Genomic DNA, 23,868 nt, shown 5'->3' on the forward strand with positions numbered 1-23,868 from the left:
AATCCTAATTACCTTCCAAAGGCCCCACATTCTAATACCATCACATTGGGGAATAGGTTTTGACATGAATTTGGTGGTAAGGAGATGGACACAAACATAGTCCATAACAGATATAGCTTAGAAACTTTCACTTTTACATAGGCACAGACCTTTAGGAAATAACAAGATGGTTAAAGAAGTTTGCAAGGTGTATTTTCATTCAGGTACTTAATGGGCTTCAAAGGCATATTTTAAGAAAGATGGATGTCATGCTCACTTTGCAAACTTTTCTGGGTTAGAAGGTATACTGCAATGTCGAATATGCAAACTTCTCTGTTAGGATGCAGTTACTTTGTGGAAAAGAAAATTTGGGTCAATTGTACTTTTAAGTTATTTTCTTAGTTGTTTCTGAAAATCTGTTAAAGTGTTAATAACAAGAGGCAGAGGCAGTAACTTTAGATTCCTTGCAGTATCTATATAGGCATTGCCCACTTCTTGCTACTTTATAATTCATTATCCTGTTCTCCTACACTATTTAATCAACATCTTTAGTTCACTTCTCATTAGTTTTCCCTGTTTACTCATTGGGTGTTGTTAGTGATTTCCAAGCAGGCAAATTTAGCAGTGTATATGTAATCAATATTTCACATTATGGTGATCTGCTTTAATTATAGTTTCCAGGAGTTAATGCATATAAATATGTGACCTACCCATGTAAAGATACTGCATTCAGAGAGAACCCAGAGCTTGAAAGAATCTTTGGGTTCTTTCCAGGCTGGGCTGATGGCAGCACCAGAACTTTTTTTTTTTAATATATATATATATATATATAGTTTTTAATAAATTTATTTTATTTATTTATTTTTGGCTGTGTTGTGTCTTCGTTGCTGCGTGCAGGCTTTCTCCAGTTGCAGTGAACAGGGGGGGCTACTCTTCGTTGTGGTGTGCAGGCTTCTCATTGCGATGGCTTCTTTTGTTGCAGAGCACAGGCTCTAGGCGCGCAGGCTTCAGTAGCTATGGCTCGCGGGCTCTAGAGCACAGGCTCAGTAGTTGTGGCACACGGGCTTAGTTACTCCGAGGCACGTGGGATCGTCCCAGACCAGGGCTCGAACACGTGTCCCCTGCATTGGCAGGCGGATTCTTAACCACTGTGCCACCAGGGAAGCCCATCACCAGAACTTTTATTTAAGTCCTCCTGGTTGGGGAGGAAGATAGGTATGGATAGGAGATGTACCCCAAAGTTGCGTTTTTCCTAACAAGTACACCTTTTTAATGAATACTCTAGGATTTCTAGGGATGTCTTAGACATTCCTATTAAAGATTATGGGAGAACTGAGTCTCTGTTAAGTCATCCTTAGGGGTTATCATTTTTATTAACAGATGAAGAAACTGAGTCCCAAGGACTCAAGGAATCCCAAGGAATGTGTACCTTGCACAAAGCCAAATAATTTGCATGTGGCATAGCTAGCACCTAACTCTATTTTTATTGTTTTTGTTTGCCCACCTCCTTTTTATTACGAAAAGAATCAACAGGAGGAATTTCACTAATTGAAACAGCATCATTTTATTGACAGTTAAAGGCACTTGCTGTGGGCCTTTGCTCTATGACAATTTTGCCTATGCGATATTGCCAAATGCAATTAAAATCTGTTCTTAAAATCTCACTCTTTGTTCTCTCCTTTACTGTTTTCTCTGTGACCAGAGTTCTCCACTTCAGAATGACTGCTCTCGCATTTCACACTACCTGTGCACAAGCCCCATCTAGTGGTGCAGTGATGTGGCTGCAGGTTTAGAGTTATCAGCTTGCTAATAAATAACTCAGTGATTCTAATAGGTCCTGGCTAGGGTAAAAATGTTACTTTATAGTCTAAAAATAAATTTAGTGGGGAAATGATAATATATATGATGGGTGTATCAAAAAGCACAATGTAGACAGCTCATTAGTTTTGTAACTGAGTCAAAATATTCATTAAAAAGTGATACGAAAAATAGTTAAATAAGTCATTAAGTTTGTCTATCTTATAGTACTTTTATGTAGAGTCAGAGTTCAAGGACCAATTTTTTTAAGGGCCAGTATTCTTAAGTAAGTTAAGGGTGTTACTTCATTGTAGGGATAGGACTATTATTTTGTGCTGGTAATAACCCACAGAGACTCATTTCCAAGGAGGAAAAACCAATGCTTGTATTTCAAGTTATTAAGGATATAGGAATACTTGTTAAAAGAAAAAGTAGACATCATTTTAAGTTTTCTTAGATAGCTTTTAAAAGAGACCTAAACCCTCAAAATTATCCCTGAAGTAGCCATTTTGAATTATCAGAAATAAGCAAAATACTGTATTTTTGTTATAATTAGACTCAAAATCAGAGTTAGTATTTGTCCTTTGAGTGCCTCTGAGATGGTCACATCTGTGTATTTCCTAAAATGAGGCAGATTGGAAGGCATAGTTGAATGTTCGTTTTATAGAACTAAGAGCATAAATTCATTTTTATATTGGTAGAGAAGTTTGAAGTTTGGTATTTGCTTTTAAATGTATTATTGCTTGTATTTATGACTTATTTGATGTGGGACTTATGGTCAAAATGCAGGGAACCTTTATAATTATTGGTTATTATTATGTCATGATTTCTAGGGATGTGCTAAGGTAGAGAGTAGTGTCTTCACTAAAGCCTGCTTAAAATATAATTTATAGAATTTGAATGGCAATCTACAGTGTTTCATAGTAAATATACAAACCAGGGGTATCTACTGCTGATGCTCTTGGTCTTTTTGTCTAGATCACTCTGAGTTATTCACCTTTATGTTTCTTCTTCCAACCACTAATGGTATTTGGTAAATATCAGGACACTCAATGTCAATAAACACATGCTTTTACTTCAGTTTAAATTTATTTTTATGCAGCTTTTTTTTTTTTATTGAATTGACAGTTATTTATTTATTTATTTATTTATTTATTTATTTATTTTTGGCTGTGTTGGGTCTTCGTTTCTGTGCGAGGGCTTTCTCTAGTTGTGGCAAGCAGAGGCCACTCTTCATCGTGGTGCGCGGGCCTCTCACTATCGCGGCCTCTCTTGTTGCAGAGCACAGGCTCCAGACGCGCAGGCTCAGTAATTGTGGCTCACGGGCCTAGTTGCTCCGAGGCATGTGGGATCCTCCCAGACCAGGGCTCGAACCCGTGTCCCCTGCATTGGCAGGCAGATTCTCAACTACTGCGCCACCAGGGAAGCCCCAGCTTTTTTTTTTAAATTGTATTTTCTTACAGTGGTATTTGGTATTTGCAAAGTAAATTTGAAGTAAGAAAGAAAAGGGAACAGTTGATTTTCATTTGAATTGCTTTTTGGTAAACTGTTTTTGGTAACTATTTTACAGAATAAAAATTAACACATGTGATCTGATACTGTTTCATGTGTCATTTTCTTTGTAAAGTTCTGGATGTAATCAGATGCTGAAATATTTAAATCTCCATTACATTTGTATATGAATGTGTTTGTTGTTACTGTTGTTGTAGGAGGGAAGCAGATTCAGGATTTAGGATTGGCATTGCTGTATTATAATAATACTCTTTTTCTACTCAACATTACGTTTATTTTTCTATGTTATTAAAGGGTCTTCTCTGACTTCTTGCTCTTCTTGACATTAGGGGCTTTAATTCTTGGGGGTTAAAATATAGTACAAAACAGAATAGTAAAATCAGAAAAGGGGTTATGGGTTCTTGGGCAGTAATATAAGTCTTGAAGGTCAGGAAAAGTGGGTGATTTAGTATTTAAATTAGACGTTTCTTTTCTAAGCACACTAGATTTAACATTGAGCACAATAAATTGATGCTGTGACTCTTTCATACAGACTTCGGAGGGCTGCCTCTTTGTCAAATCAGATTCTTTATTGCCATGGACTGATGAAACAGATGTCACATGGCTAATTGCAGTAGGAGAGAAAAACTACTGACAAAAGAGATAGATCAAGAACTTGGCCTTGATATTTGAGTATCGTGAAGTTTCATTATCTAGGGACTGTTTGGAGCCATCAGTTGTAATGCTGTCACTATTAATGAATGTACTGATGGCACCGCACTGTGGCTTATCGAAGTGAAGGGTTAAAATATATGCGTGTCTTATAAAATATATTCTATTAAAGTTCTGAATGGAGACTTAAATAGATGTAACAAAATCTTATAAGAACTCATATTAAATATTCTTGGTTTCTTTGTTACTTTCATAAAGTAATATAGCTAGTAAGTGTTTGCACCTGTTTGGTATGGCTTTTGCTTATGCTAATTTACAATGTGTTATGTCTGGGCTGCTGAAAAGACACGGGTATCCATATGTACAGAATAGCACTGATAAGAAAGACATAAGAGATAGCACGTGGCAGTGTTGAACTTGGAACCCTTTCTGTATGTTCAACAATCTTTATATATTACGAGTCAGCCTGGTATATTAAAAAGGGCTTATAAGTCAGGAGGTGACTTCCAAATGCAGGCTACACCATATACTGCCAGAAGAGCTTTTGAGAAAGTCAGTTGGTGTCTCTGAGCCTTAATTTCCTCTCTCCAAAATGGGTTAAAAACAATGACGTCTACCCTCATAGGCAATAAGTATAACTTTACTAGTTAAAGCAACAGATGCATCAGATGATAAAGCAGATATAGTCCCAGAGCTTTTCTTTCCTTTCCTTAATTGAGATTTTTCAAGCTGGATATCTGACTATGGCCTACCACTGGTTGCCAATTATCTTTTCTTGAGTAATTGTTATTTATCTTGAGATTTTTATCCTTTTGGTTTTTCCCCTTTTTATTCTTTTGATAAGATGCTCTTTCTTGTATGAAATTATGCTGATAGTAGATTGTAGTGGTTTTCAAACCTGTTCCTGGCAAAACAAGTTTGACAACAAAACATGGTGTCAGTTACTTCCTTAAAAAAAAAAATCATTTTTAAACGGACTCATGAAATCTAAAGGCTTGGGAACCCCATTTTTCTTGTACTTTTTGTACTGTTTGGCCTCACTTTCTAATGAATAAGGACTTTGTCTAACCAAGGTAGTGTCCAGGACAGATAGATATTCTAAGGCATTTTGCTACCTTGATACACTGATGAATAAAGTTAACATGTCTGACATAATTCAGTTTGCAACCAAGTAGACTGCTGCATATAAGTAAAGTAGACTGTAGGTTAGTATGCAGTTTCATCCAACCAGATATACATTTATTTCTCTCTGACTGATTTTCAGGGAATTGTAGTACAATGAGAGATATCTCAAATGTATACATTTTAATTCCATGTTAAAGAACTTTGTTCATTGTTAGGATCTTTCAGAGCCTGTAGTTATTATGTTATTAATATCACACCAGCAAAGCGTAGGGTTGTGATTCAATTAAAATTTCTAGTTGGTAAAATTCTAGATAAAGGACTTTAGTGTATATATGGAGGCATAATTATTGCAGAATTGAGATCCAGAAGGGATTAAAGAGATCATAAAGACTAACCTTATGCTTGAGAAGCAGAAGTAGGACCAGAGAAGTGGCAGTATAGCTAGGAAACTTAGTGCTAAGGAAAAAGTCTTTTAAAAATGAGGAAACCCTTCATGCATTGTTGGTGGGAATGTAAATTGATACAGTCACTATGGAGAACAGTATGGAGGTTCCTTTAAAAACTAAAAATAGAACTGCCATATGACCCAGCAATCCCACTACTGGGATATACCCAGAAAAAAACAGAATTCAAAAAGACACATGCACCCCATTCTTAATTGCAGCACTATTTATAATAGCCAGGACATGGAAACAACCTAAATGTCCATCAGCAGACGAATGGAAAAAGAAGATATGGTACATATATACAATGGAATATTACTCAGCCATAAAAAGGAATGAAATTGGGTCATTTGTAGAGACATGGATGGACCTAGAGACTGTCATACAGAGTGAAGTAAGTCAGAAAGAGAAAAACAAATATCATATATTAACGCATATATGTGGAATCTGAAAAAACTGGTATAGACAATCTTATTTACAAAGCAGAAATAGAGACACAGATGTAGAGAACAAATGTATGGATACCAAGGGGGAAAGTGGGGGGTAGGATGAATTGGGAGATTGGGATTGACATATATACACTATTGATACCATGTATAAGATAGATAACTAATGAGAACCTACTATATAGAACAGGGAGCTCTACTCAGTGCTCCATGGTGACCTAAATGGGAAGGAAATCAAAAGAGAAGGGATATATGCATACGTATTGCTGATTCACTTTGCTTTGCTGTACATTAGAAACTAACACACTTTATATTGTAAAGCAACTATACTCTAATAAAAATTAAAAAAAAAAAAAGAAATTAAAGAGGGGACATCACTACAGATCCCATGGACATTAAAAGGATAATAAGGGAGTATATGGGGAAAACAAAATAAAAATGAGATAATCCTTAAAGCTGAAATTTTGAATTCCATTATAGCATATTGTGTAGATTGATAAATCAACTTGCTCCATTAAAATGCTGGCTACTTTATAACTGATACTTATTCATAATGCACATCATTAGCCTAATTACAGGGCTAATGAGGCAATCGAGTAAATGCTCAAAATGTTCAACATCAGCTTCTAGGTATTAAGAATGATACATTATAGCTCAACATTAAGTGTATACATTTATACTTTTTTCCTCACTTTTTACATCTTTTAAGTATATGTTTCTCCAGATAATCTTTACCTCAGATTTATCATGAAACCTTGAAGCCAGTAGTCATTTTTCTAACGACTTTATATTTTAATAGCATTTTCTATTTCAAATAATAATTGAGAAATTTATTTGCTAGGACAGTGACTGATTTAAAATTTCCCCTTACTGGTTTTTTTTTTAATGATTACAGAATTAATACATGCATCACAGAATTATATAACTCAGAAAGTTAAAGGCTGCAAAATCTTATTTTAAATAACTCTGAACTAACTAATGTTAACAGACTGGGGATTATACCTCAGATTTTTAAAAAATCTATACACATGCAAATATTTCTGTTTTTATAATAGTATAATCATATAGCACATATTTTAAAAATAATTCTATATTTGTAGTCTTGATTACTAAAACCTTATGACTGTGTGTGTGTATATATATACACACACATATGTGTGTATATGGTTTGTGTGGTGTTTGCATTTGAAATACATCACTCCACCTAAATATAACTATACCTTAAAATCTGGTAAACTAGCTAACATGATAGTTTTAGTTTTATTCTCTGGCACTTCATTCTAAAAAATATTTTGCTGTATTTTATCCTGACAGGTTACTTTGAAATACAAATGTATAAAAAAAGAAAGAAATACAAATGTATATATGCATACACACTTATACAATACATCCAATGTGTAGCCACTGTCCTAGCAAGGTAAATATATACAAAAAGAAGAGAGGGACAAATGGGAGAATTTTTTATTTTTTTTTTAATTCCTGCATAGTCTCTTACCTGATTTCTTATTTGAGTTATCTGTCATGTAACATTTTAAAGAAGTCAAAATCTGTATGGGAGGGCTTCCCTGGTGGTGCAGTGGTTGAGAGTCTGCCTGCTAATGCAGGGGACACGGGTTTGAGCCCTGGTCTGGGAAGATCCCACATGCCGCGGAGCAATTGGGCCCGTGAGCCACAACTACTGAGCCTGCGCGTCTGGAGCCTGTGCTCCGCAACAAGAGAGGCCGCGATAGTGAGAGGCCCGCGCACCGCGATGAAGAGTGGCCCCCGCTTGCCACAGCTAGAGAAAGCCCTCGCACAGAGACGAAGACCCAACACAGCCAAAAATAAATTAATTAATTAATTAAAAAAAAAAATCTGTATGGGAACATGATGATACAATGAAACAAACAAGTTTTTTAAGTGTTTGTTCAACATATATTTTTTTGGTTTAAAACTATAGTAGCTTTTGAAATTTTCATGTGGAAAGCAATTGGGATAGATTTTTCAAGTGATGATCTCCTGGGAAATCTCTTTGCTAATTTATATATTTCCAGATAGTGGTAGTATTCACTTTGAGGATCTTAGAATCACCAGAAGGTCTAGCTGAAGAGAGATTCTGAATCAGCATGTCTGGCGTGCGGTCTGAGATTCTGAATTTCTAAGAAAGTCCCAGGCAATGCCAATATATTGCTGATCTCTGGAATACACTTTTTTTTTTTTTAATTTATTTATTTATTTATGGCTGTGTTGGGTCTTTGCTGCTGCGCATGGTCTTTGTTGCGGCAAGCGGGGGCTACTCCTCGTTGCGGTGCGCGGGCCTCTCACCGCAGTGGCTCCTCCCGTTGCGGAGCACAGGCTCCAGGCGTGCAGGCTTCAGTAGTTGTGGCACGCGGGCTCAGTAGTTATGGCTTGCGGGCTCCAGAGCGCAGGCTCAGTCGTTGTGGTGCACGGACCCAGCTGCTCCGCGGCATGTGGGATCCTCCTGGACCAGGGCTCCAACGCGTGTCCCCTGCATTGGCAGGCGGACTCCCAACCACTGCGCCACCAGGGAAGCCTGGAATACACTTTGAAGAGGAAGGTTTTAGGACAAAAGTTGGCAAACTTTTTCTGTAAGGGTCCAAGTGGTATTTTTGGCTTTGTGGGCCATGTGGTCCCTGTTACAACTCTTCAGCTCTGCCATTGTAGCACCAAAGCACCCAAAGACAATACATAAAGGAATGAGTGAGACTATGTTCCAATAAAAAGAAATAGGTGGCAGGATAGGTGTATCTTAGTTTGCCAAGACCTCCTTTAGGAGACGACTCTGAAATTAGATATTGCTTATAAAAAATTTCTAATTTTTGGTCAAAAAGTATATATATGTTTATATATATTCAATGTAAGAGGGAGTGGGCTTGTTTGTTCAGGTTAGTTTTATAGTTGTTAGGATGTAACACACATTTCTAAAAATCTCATTTTACACTAATTTATACTAATTTATAATAATTACTGCACACCTAAATGGTAAACATAATAACTTTTCCTGAATATCTGAGTTTTAATGAATAAATGATGATGATAAAGTAGTGATGAAAGGTCGGCTAAAGGCTGTTTGAACAAACAGGAAAGCTTACAATTTGAGGATGTTTAAAATTATAACAAAATAAATGAGACAGTTATAAAAAACCCATTGTATTTTACTCACTTCTATTAGATTGCGAGTCTACAAGTTACTTCCTTGCCAAGTATGGGAAGAATTTTTCAGGGTTAAGAAATAGACTAGGAACTGTAAGTAAAACTAGCTTCCTTTTACCAGGCCTTGTACAGAGAAGGAACGATGAAGTGCCTGCCCTGTAAAATTGCAAAGTTATAGAGGTCAAAGAAAGGTCAGGTAGGAGAGAGTCTGGAACTAGCGAAATGTTGAAACAGCAGAAGACCTCAAATCCATTCTAAAGTAGGCCAAGGGCTATGGTGTTCCATATAAAAAGGATCAAAAGGCAGAGTTGAATCATCCAAAGTAAGATCTGAATAACTAGAGTTCACAACCTTTGTAGTCTGAACTAGAATCTTACTAGCTAGCACTATCCATCATCCATCCGTCCGTCTTACATCCCTTTCCCATTTTTTTCTGTAACTATTCCAAATCTTCACTTTGCATTTTAGTTTTCAGTGGACTTCACTTCCAGTTTCATGAAAGGTCATCATGAGAGAACTTCCTGCTTCTTCCCTCCCCCTTTCATGATTACGAACTTAAATTTACATCCACTTTCATCATACCACCCATTCCTCTTATCTCAGAATAAAGTGTTCTTCTCCCAATTTTACTTCCTTTGTTGTAGATCCACCGACCCCCCTTCCCACTGCACCTCCCTTTTTCATATATCTTCAGCCTTTCCTTTTATATCCAATATTCTTGTTAGGATATTTTTTAAACATTCAAGTTTCTCCTGTGTTAGAGAAAAAAATCCTCATGCCCAGATCTCTTCATAGCTAAATATCTTATAAGACTAGAGAAGAGATAGTCCCTGTTTCACAGTGACTGTAGTTGCTACCACGTGTGTCGTGCGTTCACTCCTACACTACAATTTTTCTCCTTGAATTGACTGCAGAACTCTTAATTACAAAATTTAACATTCATTTTCAATCCATTATTTGAAACGGTTTATCATTCCTTTTCAAAATGCTTTTCTTTCTTAATTTCTCTGGCATCACTCCCTCCTGTTTTGTTTTGTTTTCTGTCCAGCTTTCTGATCACTATTTCTCACTTGTGGAATCCCTTTTCATAAGCTACTACTTTGAGTAGCAGAAGTCTGTCCAAAGATTTCTGAGTCTGTCTAGCCTATCTTGAGCCTCTGTCCTGAGAATCTTCCTTTTGGTTTTCATTTGTATTTCCTGTTGCTTACCGGGAGTTTTTACTTCAGTGTCCCACAGGTATTTGCAGTTTAGCACATCTGAAATTGACTTCATCATGTCCCACTTCCCACCGACCTGTGTCTTCTCTTGGGTTCCCTATCATGGTGAACGGTGTTTCATCCAGCCAGTAACTCAAATGAGAAAACTGGCATCACCTTCAGTTCTTCCTTCTCCCCCAGTAACTCCAGCCAGTCAAGGATAAAAAATAATGGTTGACATTTATTGTGTTTATGATCGTGTGCTCAGTAAATGGGAGGCACTGCAACAAGTGCTTGTTAATAGTATCTCATTTAGTCTTCACAGGAACACTTAAGAGAGGAATTATTAACCTTATTTTAAAGATAGGGAATTAGATTTCCAGGTAGGCTAAAGTAGTCCTGTAAATAATAGAGCCATGTTTAAACACCCTGTGGAAGGAAAGTTAGCTTTCCAAGTCTTTCACTCTCACCATACCAAACTATTAACCATTTCCTGCATTCTCCATTGTGTGTTGCTTCTGCGCATATTGTATTTGTTTAGAACTCTAAATTCGTCATACTCAGTTTTAGCTCAGGTATTGACTCTTCTTTAAAATCTCTCCCCTTCTACAGATCGAATGGCTCCTTTGTCTTCCAGGTAATGCTGTCTGCAGAACTTTACTTAGCGCACTATGTCACTAGACACATCTTTGAGGACAACATTGATTCTTGCTTACTTCTCTGTCTCCCATATATAATGCCTGATACAGAGAATTCATACTGTAAATTTTGGTGAAGTAAAATAATGGAAAGAAAGTTAAGAAAATTGTAAAATAAAGAACTTTAGAGTATAAAGGGTGAATGTAATATATGTTGGTTTTTTCTTAATGAGAGACATAGCATTTCCTCAATGAAGAAAGCTTTCTCTTTTAAATTCTAACCCTTATTTCTTAAATAACACTGGTAAAGTTATTTGGAATACACACAGTTCCCCATCAATTTCTGTAAGTAATTTGTTGTATCATTTTGTGTTTCTGAAAGCAACATAAAAAATGCTTGGTAAGAGACTGAAATATGGTGAGGTTTAGTATTTTCTTTCAGATTTTGGGTTTGGGTTAAGAACTTTTGACTCCAGATAAAGAACTGATAGTTACTCCAACCAGGCTCACACAGCTTAAAATTCTTCAGGAATTAGAGATTTCTTGGCTAGGTACAGAATGAGAAATAAAAGGCAGCTCAGATGTGTGAAGAAGGAATAGATTAGTACCAGCTAGTTCATCCTGTCTCCTACTGAGCCAGTCAGACACAGAAACAAATAGCCAGCTGGTTCTTAATGTAGGACCTTAATATAATTTCTTATTCTGGCAAGCAGAGAGCTTTCTGCTTAGAGCAAAATCAGTTGGCAGTGATGCTGCTGTATTCAATTGCAAGAGTTCTGTCATAAAAACATGTCTGAAATGTGGGAATATATGTGAGTGAAAGGAAATACAGGAATTAATGTGGTAAGGAATGAAGATTTCAAGAAAGTGGAGTCTAGTATGTAGTACAGAGATTCAGTTTGGAGTCAACCAAACCAAGGTTAGAGTAAAACCAATAAAGAACATGAAATGAAAAAAGAGCTGCTAATCTGTTTGGTCTCTCTCTTAAATAAACAAAGGTAATTTATTTGAAACTTTTGACAGTGGCTTATTCAGTGCTTTTATTTGTGGTTCAAAAGTAAGAGCATAGTCACTTAAATTGCCAGAATCATTGAATTAATTTGAGTCTTAAATTTGAAATGTATTCCATTCCTGAATAAATGAAAATAATTAAGGTATATGATGATGTATTCACTTTACAAGTTTCTGTTAAATATCAATATAAATATATTGCTAGAAAGTACATTTCCAGATTACAAAATCTAGATATAAATAGTGGAAGTCTGAGTTTTCTAGTGAATTATAAAGGGAGGAGTGATTATGAACCATAGGAAGAGGGTAATACCAAGCAGAAATGCACACAAACCTATAATTCTTCAGTCTTGTTCTTCCCTCCACCTCCTGAGTCTGCTTGTATGTTATTGTTTGTTTCTCTGTTTTGGATTGGGGATGGGTCTAAATTTAGGTGTTTTACTTAGAAGGAAGAAAGAGTTGAAGTAGAAGATGAAAAGAATTTTTAAAAATCTCTTCTGTAGCTAAGCTTTCTTTTCTGTACTAGATAGTGGCTAACATTTATTGATCATTTGGTATGTGCCAGACACCTGATTCTCATAACAACTTTATAAGGGTAGATTTTATTTTTATTTCCATTTTGGGAAATTGAGGCTCAGAGGTCAAACAATTCTTCTGGCTTCATACCCCTTGTAAGTGGCAAAGCTTGGCCCTCAAAGCATCTCTGTTTAGCTACAGAGCTCAAACTCTTAACCACTAACAGGAACCACATGAGTACCTTTTTTGTAGGGTTCTTTATTATTAGAAGGGAGTTCTTTAGAACCAAAACAAAATGGTACCTTTTTATAACTAATCTTTTAGGATATGGAAATAGTTCTATTATAATGAGCCTTTCTTTGTAGCCATATTTTCTCTAGTAATTTTTTATTAAACAATATCTCCCATTTCCATTTTGATTTCAGAAATGTATTGCAGTGGACTAGACCTTTATCTCAGGATAATAAAATCCACATTTAGGAATCCTAACATTTACTTTGGGAAACATTCTGGTTTTGTCATTGAGTTCTCTGTGTATTTTTCTACCTATTTTTAAATGGTCAACTGAATAGTCAGGTCTTAAAATTTTGGATTAGTATGTTAAATGAGGTCATATATTAATTTTCATTATATTCGTGTGTCTCTTTGATAGATTCTTTGGTACTAAAATATTTATGTATTGATAGTTATACTCCCTACATCATTGTTTCAGTTTAAGCACAGGTAATGTTGATGAATTAACCTATTTTAATAGGTAGGAAAAAACCTACATAATCTCATTCAAGTGTTTTTACTTATTCTGTCTCTGCTACTTGAATAGTCATAGAAATTTAAAACTGTGAGGGATCTTAAGATTATCTGATCCAGTCCTTTACTTGATAACCATGAAATCTTAAGTGTGTAAGTTCACTTCTCCTGGTTTTGTCCTTTTCCCTTTATACCACAGTATCTCATTTGCTAGTCCATTGCCACATCTTTGAAAATTGACATCAAGGAAAGTTGACCTTGTTAACTCTGTTATTTGCTCTGCTCACTTGTATTTTATATCCAGTTGACAAAAAAGCATTTTGAGCAAAGGGGTATTTTAGGGAAATTAATCTGTACAATATGTTTTAGGTATAAGGAGAGAATGAATTGGAAAGAATTTCATCATGAATTTATTTTCTCGGTCACATTTATATATGAAATAATAATTGGGCAATAAGTACATTAGTTATGAGAAAAATAACTGTTAAAACCACAACAACAAAATCTGTAGGTCCATTAAAATTAAAAAAGACTGATAATACTAAATGTTGGTGACACTGGAGCAACTGAAACTCCCATATGTTGTTGGTAGAAGTGTAAAGTAATCAACTATTTAGGGGAAATGTTTGATGCTTTCTACTAAAGCCACATTTACCATACATCTACCTTATAACCCAGCAATTGCATTCCTAGGACTTCCCAAGAGAAATGAGTGCAGATGCTTACCACCCACCACAGGTACGTGTACATAGTATCATGTTCATAGTAGCTCTCTTTATAGGAGCACCAAATTGGAAACAACCTGAATTCCCAGTAGTAGAATGGATAAATAAATTTTGGTATTTTTATACAATGGAGTACTAAACTGTAATACAGAAGAACACACCAGTGCTACGTACAGCACTGTGGATGAATTTCACAAACACTACTGAGAGAAAGAATGCAGACACAAAAGAATACATCATGATGCCATGTAAATGGAGTTTCAACAGCAGGTGAAACAAGTCATCATGATAGCAGACAGTGTGGTAGTTATCTGAGGGTTTGGGGGAGGGAAGTGGATATTGACAGGGAAGAGGAACAAAGGAGCTTTCTCTGGTACTAGAACTGTTCTGTATTTGATCTGGATGGTAGGTACATGAGGGTATACCGTAATAAAGATTCATTGATCTGTATATATGTTAGGCATTTGCACTTTACTGTGTATACTTTAAAAAGTAAAATGCATATACATAAAGAGAGATTGAGTAAAATAGGCACCATACTTAGTCATAATTTTTCAATTCAAAACGTGCCATCTACAAGAAATAAATGAAAGGCTTTGACAAAGGGGAATCAAGATACCTTCAGCTTTTTACAGGACTTCAAAGATCACAAGAGTCATAGGAGGGAAAACTTACCAGGGGTTCTCTGTATCTTCCTAGGGAGGAAAATCATGGTAGGTGTTTGAAAAGGAGCTTTAAATCAAGCGATTTGTCAAAGATTTTTAGTCCCCTGCCTGGCAGTACATGTGTGACAATGGCTACAACGTTCCCAGTGGGAGTATGGTGCGTCTGAGGTGGTAGAAAGACTAAGAACCACTGCTCTGGAGTATTTCTTCATTGACATTAGAATTGCTTGTTGTGCCTGGTTTGTGATGGTCACTAAGCATTTGAGTTTGTATATCTCAGTAAAGTTCAATTATATCAACATTGTAGTTATTATAATTTCCTAAAGTTCAGTAAACTGTACTTTAGAGATTTTTCTATTTTTGTGGGAGTGCAGGGTCTCAAACTAGTAGAAGAGAACAATTAACTCCTGAAATTCTGTTCCATGATTAACTTTGTTAGTATGAATTTAAATGTTCTCAGGTCAGTAGTATTTTTTTTTTTTACAGTGAATGATAATGCTGATAGTTATGATTAGATTTCTTTTCACTAATCAATTTTTGGAGGAATTCTTTTTTTTTAAAGGAGCAAAGCATTTAGTGTATCTACTTTATTTTACCGTACAGTAGGTAATACAGCTAGGTAGATTAGCCCTTAATGGCACATGAGAAGCATCTTAAACTAGTCCCAGTTGAGTAAGATTGAGTGGAGAGAGTAAATAATAACTCCCATGGACCAGAACAGGGGGCCATCAGGATACATCAGGGTCTTCTGTAGTCTCAGGTGAATGCAAAGGGGGTGTTCTTCGAAGAGAGTATCTTCTTTACTTTCTGCCACTGATCTTACTGGACTGGAAATCATTATAATGAGGTGTCTTCAGATGTTAATTTTGATCTAAGTACTTCCCTGGCTTTGATCTGTGCTTTGGAAAGAAGAGGACAAAGGGAATGATAACCCTCTCAGCCCAGGGCCCTTATTACTTATGACTTTCCATTGTTACTACTGCTGGTGTATACCTCCTCATATGTCCTTGATTTGGATTGCTCCTGTGAGAAGATTCTTTTCTGCCTCTGACACCAATTGGACCCTACCTTCTATTCTTTTTAGCATGTCTCATCCTTATTAGGATAAGCAAAGAGTATTACTGCAATACAGTTAGTGCAAGGAGTGTTAAGAAAATGTAGTAAAATAAGTAAAATTGCTGCTTGATAGAGGGAACAAATGTCACATGAGCTAGATGACGCTCATAGTAACCATTAAACAGTGTCTTTGCTGACACCTAGGAACTCATTGAAAGCCACTTAAGTAACCTATTAAGTTGAGAACTGAAATGTCTATAAAAGACATAATCTGATTTATGACTCACATATGGACAAGTGCTGTTTTTAGTGCTCAAAGAAAAAGTAGAATTCCTTCATGTAATCTAAAAAAATGGTACAAACAGGACAAATACTTGAAATAATATGTATTTTAAATTATAAGTGAGAACAAGAGAGTGGGGAAACACAATGCTAATTTAAATGAAAGAACATGCTTGTAATGTAACAAGATATGTACCTGAGAATTAGGTGATGGTACACACATGTGATTATGAGGCACAGTAAAGAAGTTATAGGGATCAAACGGAGCAATTTGCTCTAAGTAATGAAATTGAAAAAATTATATTTGATAACCAAGACTTATATTTGACAGCTTAAGATCTATTACTAATTCTGAAGATGTGTAATACTCTTTTTTAACTTGTATATTAATGTATAAAAGATATTTGGGAAACATGTTTCCAGATTGTAAGCATATTCGGTAAAAACTGATGGTGTTTTCGTTATACCAAATTACATTTTCCTTTTTTCGTTTGTTTTTTTCTCCCCCTAGGAAACTGACTGGACATTCTTTCCACATGGGCTATAGTATGGCAATTTTGAATGGCATTGTAGCTGCTCTTACTGTAGCTTGGTGCCTCATGTAAACCCACACTGAAGCAATATTCTTGACAAAACTTAGTCATGATTGCTTTGTAATAACAGGGAAGAACATCATTGCCTACTCAGAAGACCAAGAAACCTGCTGCTCATTATGTGGTTCAGATACGTGTCATATCATCATCATTATGGAGGACTTTTTAAGCATCGTTCTAGAGCCTAGGCATTGGGAATATCTAAGTATTAAGTTTCAAGTAATGCTTAAAAGTGTAAGATGTTTACCTCATCTTTTTACTTTTGTGTGCATTGTCCTTATAAGTTGTAGAAAACATTTTAATGGAACTCAAACTCGAAAACTTGGATGCAGAACATCCTGTATCAATGCCTGCCTTTCCATGTATATGTATATACTACATTTTTGCTAAGAAATACTGATAGTACTGTTTGAGATAGAAATATTTCTTATTTATTCATTATATTAGGAAAGCAAACAATGCCTACTACTTTGACATTTTACAGAAGCTACTTTTAAATCAGAATATTTAGTTTTCGATATATAGAAGGTGCATTTATATTTTTTAATGGGCTATGGTTCTTTATGTGTTTTTTTACATATTTTCCTACTATATCTTGAATTTGTATGTTTTTTAATTGTTACATCTAGGCAAATGTAAATGTTATTTTTTAGCTCGTGCAAACCTTAATACCTACCATTTTTAATAAGTATTTTGTCTTTTAAGAAAAGCACACTGGCCTGAGTTTAAAACTAAAATAAGTAAACTTATTTTTAAAAAAACAACAAAAAAAACTGAAAAAAGTTTAATTATTTAAGCCATGAAAATATTCAGGAAATTTAAAGCTATTCACTATTTCCATTTTCACAATTCCAAATATTTATCATGGTGTATATATGATTACTTCAACAAAACTGATATCTTGTTTTTAATAAATATAAGCCTGAAGTTTTTATGTTTATAAATGCTTGAACTAGTTTGTTTTTAATCTCCAAAATTTGGTTACCAAAATAGAAAAGGTATTTTGATATAGTGTGTACATGTATAATTTTTTAAGGTATAGTTTCCTTGTTTTCCTATTTAAATGTTCTTATGTAATTGTGCTGTTTTGTTTTTTCATAGTAATTAAGCCTTAATTGTTCCCACTTCCTTTCTAAATACCTGTTTAGAATAGTCACTTCAATTTTAGAAAGATGGACTATTTTAAATACTGTTTTCCCTGGCCACAGAAAAACCTGCATTAGGATAGCATTGTGTAGCAAAACTGCTTATTCAGGCCAAATGGGAAATGAGTATCTGCAGTGTGTTCCTGTTATCTGCTGATTGTTGTTACTGAGTAAATGATTTAATAATGTTTCTAAAAGTCTTAACATTTTTTTACTATTCAAAAACCTTTTATTGGAAATGCCAAATGCTGCTCTAATTTAAATTATCTGAAGTGTTTAGATTAATATGGGAGGAGGTGTAAGATATACACACATACATATACACAAATCCCATGGCTTAAGTATTCCTCCCAGAGTGGTTGTCATATGAACCTATTTTCACTTCCCGCCTTCCTCGCCCAACCTCCACCTTTCCGCCTAACCTTGGCTCTAAAGGGCTCTTCTCTCCACCTCCCAGGTCGTCCCCACCCCACCCCCATCATCAAATTTGGATAGCTTCTTCCAGATCTTTGTGTCTTATGACTAAGAAAAATATAGTAGACCCTTTACATGTAAATATCTGTAAGACATTATATCTATATATAATATAGATATATATCTGTAAGATACTTCTTCTGGAACTCTGTTTCTTTTGGACTAGCACTCCTCTTTCTTAGGAAATTTCTCTCTCCAGTCTAACATAGAATCCAGATATAAACTGTCCTGCTTCATTAGCAGAGTGATTGAGGATAAGTACCTAACCAAAGCTGGGCAAATTCTAGTTTCTTATATTTTCTGGCCACAGTGATTGCAACAGGAATAGAGACATGACTTAAATTAGGCCAGTCCCTTCCCAGGATTTTTCAAGTTGAAATTAAGGTAAATTAAGCTGGGAAGATAAAAGCCCAGGAGATGCTGGCAGCCAGGGTTTAGCCAAACTCAGTGGGAAAGAATAAGGCTGACACTGATGCTACTGATGACATTCCTCTAGTCCCTGAAGCCCAGTGGTGACCCTGCCATTCTTGAAATTTGGTTTTCTCACAGTTTTGAGAGCTGGAAGTCCAAGAATAGGGTGCCAGCATGGTTGGGTTCTAGTGAAGATAGCTGTCTTCTCATTGTATCCTACTTGGGTGGGGAGAGAGAGGGCTAGCTCTCTTCCTCTCAGAAAGACTCTAATCCCACCATGGGGGCTTTACAAGGCATAACCTAATTACCTCCCAAAGGCCCCACCTCCTAATACCATTCTGTGGGGAGTTAGTTTCAACAAATGAATTTGGTGGGATTTGGGGGGCACAAACATGCAGTCCATAACAATATCCAGTACCAAAAGTGGGGTCTTTGAAAAGATAAGATAGACTTGGACTTCCCTGGTGGCGCAGTGGTTAAGAATCCACCTGCCAGTGCAGGGGACACGGGTTCGAGCCCTGGTCTGGGAAGATCCCACATGCTGCGGAGCAACTAAGTCCCTGCACCACAACTACGGAGCATGTGCTCTAGAGCCCACGAGCCACAACTACTGAACCCGCGTGCCACAACTACTGAAGCCTGCGTGCCTAGAACCCGTGCTCTGCAACGAGAAGCCACTGCAATGAGAAGCCCGCGCACCACAACGTAGTGTAGCCCCCGCTCACCACAACTAGAGAAATCCCGCGCACACCATCGAAGACCCAACACAGCCAAAAATAATAATAAACAAAATTTTTTTTCAGGTTCTAAAACACCAAGATAATTATTTTTTTTAAAAAAAAGACAGACTTCCAGTAAAACATCTTAAAAGAGATTTTTCCATATTTGTCCATTTTTCCATTTCTGTTTACTTCATTATATCAGGACCCTATGTTGCAAGCAACATATACCATCTAACTTAAGGAAAAGGAATTTATTGGAAGGATATCCAGTGACTCAGAACTGGTAGGCAGGAATCAAAAAAGTATTAGAGGGTCAAGGAGGAGGAAGCAAGGGGACTATTTGTTAGTGGGAAAGCCTGGTCAGGATGATAAAATGAATCCTTGTCATTTGTTCTTGTTCCTTGCAAGATCAGCTCCAGGTTCAGAGTCTTTGGAGAGATTGCCCAACTGGCCAAGACTTGGTCGTGTGCCTACTCCTTTTAGCTTCTATAATTGAAGGCAGCATCTGCAGTTCTTTTGGGATAGGTAAATGGATATCAAGCAACCAAAAACGATAAATATTCACTAAAATTCACTCTTGACTGTTCAGTTTCCACACAGACACACTATTCCTTTCCTACTTAAGCTTCCAAAAGTAACTCGTGCCAAACAATGCAGCTATCATTTTCTACATCCAACGCCAGGACTTCAGATTATGTTCATTCCTCTAGTTTTGCCACATTCTCTTATTGATACTCTACAAATTACACTAAACAATCATTTTAATACAAACAACAGGAAAAAGAAATTTGTTAAAGTACATATTGTATATGACAGCAAGAAAATAGAAGTTACTGTCTTATTTAAGATACTGGTCATGAGACCTTCCTTTGCAGCTGTTCTTTTATCTTTGTTTTGGCTACTACCTTGGCAAATTAGGTTTCTTCCCTAATAGAGTGACCAAATTTTTTTCTGATGGGTCTAACATCTTGTTGGTTCTTTGCTACCATGTATGGTAGTATAACACACCCCTGAGAATCTTCAGTTTTCCCTCTATACTCTTCCCTGCTCATATTGTGTGGCAACAACTGTATTATAGGGGTAAAACGCCACAACTAACTTAGCAACCTTCTTTTTTTTGCGTGATTACCTGGTGGCATAAAGAATCTAAAATTATAATGTGACTGAACTTCCAATTCTTCCAAACTAATTTCTTTCGAACTCCTTCCTTAAGTACTAAAACCTTTAAAAACAACAGAGTCCAGAGTCAGAGGAACAAAAGGCAAAAACTTTGTGAGTGTATAATTGGGTGTAATAGTGAGAGGCCTCTTGGTTCTTAGACCTATGTAATATAGGAATGGGAGAAACAGCATCAAAAGTCAGTTGTTGGATAAAAATATACACTACATCCAGAAAGACCCCAACTTTATTTTTTTTTAATTAATTAATTTTTATTGATGTATAGTTGATTTACAATATTAGTTTCAGGTATAAAACATAGTGATTCAAAATTTTTTATGGATTATACTCCATTTAAAGTTATGAAATATTGGCTGTATTCTCTGTGCTGCACAATATATCCTTGTGGCTTATTTTATACAAAGTAATTTGCACCTCTTAATCCCCTACTCCTATCCCTATCTTACCACTCCCTGCTACCCTCTCCCCATTGGTAACCACTAGTTTGTTCTCTGTATCTATGAGTCTTTTTCTTCCTGTTATATTCATTTATTTATGTTTTAGATTCCACAGATAAATGATAACATACAGTTTTTGGCTTTCTTCGTGTGAGTTATTTCACTAAACATAATACCCTCCACATCCATCCATGTTGTTGCAAATCCATTCCTTTCTGTGGCTGAGTATTCCATTTATATATATATGTATGTAAAACACTTCTTTATCCATTCATCCATTGATGGACACCTGGGTTGCTTCCATATCTTGGCAATTGTAAATAATGATACTGTGAACATTAGGGTGCATTTACCTTTTTGAATTAGTGTTTTTGTTTTCTTTGCATATATACCCAGGAGTGGAATTGCTGGATCATATATGGTAGTTTTAGTTTTTCGAGAAACAGCTGTACTGTTTTCCACAGTGGCTGTTCCCACCAACAGTGTGCTAGGATTCCCTTTTCTCTACACCCTTGTCAGTATTTGTTATTTGTGTTCTTTTTGATGGTAGTCATTCTGACAGGTGTGAGGTGGTATCTCGTGGTTTTGATTTGTATTTCTCTAATGATTAGCAATAATAAGCATCCTTTCATGTGCCTGTTGGCCATCTGTATATCTTCTTTGGAAAAATGTCTATTCAATTCTTCTGCCCCCCTTTTTTTTTTAACATCTTTATTGGAGTATAATTGCTTTACTGAGTTGTGTTTCTGCTGTATAACAAAGTGAATCAGCCATGTGTATACATATATCCCCATATCGACTCCCTCTTGCATCTCCCTCCCACCCTCTCTATCCCACCTCTAGGTGGTCACAAAGCACCGAGCTGATCTCCCTGTGCTATGCAGCTGCTTCCCACTAGCTAGCTATTTTACATTTGGTAGTGTATATATGTCAGTGCTACTCTCTCACTTCGTCCTAGCTTACCCTTACCCCCGCCATGTCCTCAAGTCCATTCTCTACGTCTGCATCTTTATTCCTGTCCTGCCCCTAGGTTCATCAGAATCTTTCTTTTTTTTTTTAGATTCCATATATATGTGTTAACATACGGTATTTGTTTTTCTCTTTCTGACTTAACTTCACTCTGTATGACAAAGACCCCAACTTTAAATGTTGTGTTTCAACTGGCTTCATACCTAAGTCTTCAATAGATTATTCCAATGTTCAGAAACAGCAGCTAATGGGAATTCCCTGGCGGTCCAGTGGTTAGGACTCAGCGCTTTCACTGCTGGGGCCCAGGTTCGATCCCTGGTAGGGGAACTATGATCCCACAAGCCACACGGCGTGGCAAAAAAAAAAAAAGAGAAAGAAAGAAAAAAAACAGCAGCTGGTAAGAGATAGGTTAACAAAACAAGAATTAAGTACATTATCTGACCTCTTCTGTGTAGTAAGTTTTTTTGACTAGAGCAGTGTTGTGAGAATCCATGATAATGTATACACTCTTCAGTAAATCCATAAATGATGGTGCTGCTAGAAGTATCACAGACAAGAAAAACAAATCTTAGACCATAATATGTCTACCAATGAGGACAAAACTGCTAAAATGTTACCCCTTCTAATGCAGTTGGTTGGCTACCAGGTCGCAGGGCTGACCCCCCAATATATGATACCATAAAAGGGCTCTTGGTAAAGTGGGGGTATGGGGGTGAAGATGGGGAGGGGATGTGAGAGTAGCCAGGAAAGCCTCTGAAAGTGCAGTTCTATCTGTAGACTCCATCCTTGCCATCCTGGCACTTTGTTTATCCTCCCATTAAGCACTGGCTTGACCGAAGGAGACTAACATTTACAGAATATGTTATCTTGTCTACCTGATTATTCAGAGCTTCTTTCACAGTGAGGGCTTTGCTGTGAGCATTAACATAGCTCAGACGTAGTCTCACATTCTGGATCCATTTTAAGAGATCCATCTGTATACCCCTTCCCAACCTTTCTTAAGTTGGCACCAGTTCTTGTCTAAGCCCCTGACAATCCAGCCAAACTGCTAGTTCATGCTCCATGAATATGCATAATCCTTATTTCATAGCATATCTCTTCAGGCCAAGGAGACAACAATATGAACTGCTTGAAGTTCTACTCCCTAGGAGGATTTTCCTTCCCTGTTCTTCACTGCCAACCATTAACAGGGGGTTTAATGCCCTCTACCACGTCATTTTTGACTGGTAGTAACATAATATCCAAACCACCTATGAGTCAAGCTTGGGTTTTTTTCCGAATCAGTCAGTTATCCATAAGGAACTCTCATGAGGCCATAGTTTTGAGTTGAATGAAAAGAGGCAGTGTGACAGGAGAACGCATACTGGGAATGTGATCATACAACTACTCAGGCCTTTAGGACTAGTTCTCCTGAATGATGGAATTCAACATATGGCCTAAGTCAGTAGTTCTCAACTGAGGGCAATTTTGCCTTCCAGAGGCAAAATTTAGCAATTTAGCTAAATATTTAGCAGTGTTTAGAGACATTTTTTATTGTCATAATTGGGGTATGCCACTGGCAACTAGTTGATAGAGGCCAGAGATGCTGCTGAACATCTGTAATGCCTGGGACAGCTCCCCACTAGAAAGAATAATCAGCCAAAATGTCAGTAGTGCCGAGGTTGAGAAACCATGATCTATATTCATGACTAAGTGAATCAGATAATATCCTGTTCAGAATGGATAGCTGGAGTCATAGGGTATTTGGAGTTCAAGATCAGGTGTTCATTCTCCAAAAAGGCCAAATACAAAGAGCCTATCTCTCAGAAGGAAGTTATTAGCCTAAGAGAACTTGTCTCTGTGCCAGAACCCTGTGGACCTCTGATTGGCAAGGTCTGTCACAGACACCAGTCATTAACTACTATGGCCTTGTATATTATTAAAGATTCCCCACATGATACTACTCCTGGTCAGAGAATTCAGTTCATAAAAAAATCTACCCACAAAACATTTTCTT

General features: G+C 36.6%; 1 protein-coding gene across 4 annotated transcripts in view; it reads left to right on the forward strand.

Annotated features, from left to right (window-relative positions):
* Positions 1-21,029, forward strand: part of ARL6IP6 (ADP ribosylation factor like GTPase 6 interacting protein 6) — a 40,209-nt gene extending 19,180 nt beyond the window's left edge. The window contains exons 4-6 of one of the 4 annotated variants that reach the window (XM_057551928.1): positions 10,915-10,939; positions 13,908-13,952; positions 16,454-21,029. In XM_057551928.1, the coding sequence (XP_057407911.1) occupies positions 10,915-10,939; positions 13,908-13,952; positions 16,454-16,489 (106 nt within the window). In that variant the 3' untranslated portion in view covers positions 16,490-21,029. Of the gene's footprint in view, positions 1-10,914; positions 11,243-13,907; positions 13,953-16,453 lie in introns of those variants that run through there. The other 3 variants (XM_057551930.1, XM_057551927.1, XM_057551929.1) reach the window with 3 other exon arrangements.
* Positions 21,030-23,868: the final 2,839 nt, after the last annotated feature.

Source organism: Balaenoptera acutorostrata, chromosome 8, assembly GCF_949987535.1.
Source record: "Balaenoptera acutorostrata chromosome 8, mBalAcu1.1, whole genome shotgun sequence".
Taxonomy (NCBI): domain Eukaryota; kingdom Metazoa; phylum Chordata; class Mammalia; order Artiodactyla; family Balaenopteridae; genus Balaenoptera; species Balaenoptera acutorostrata.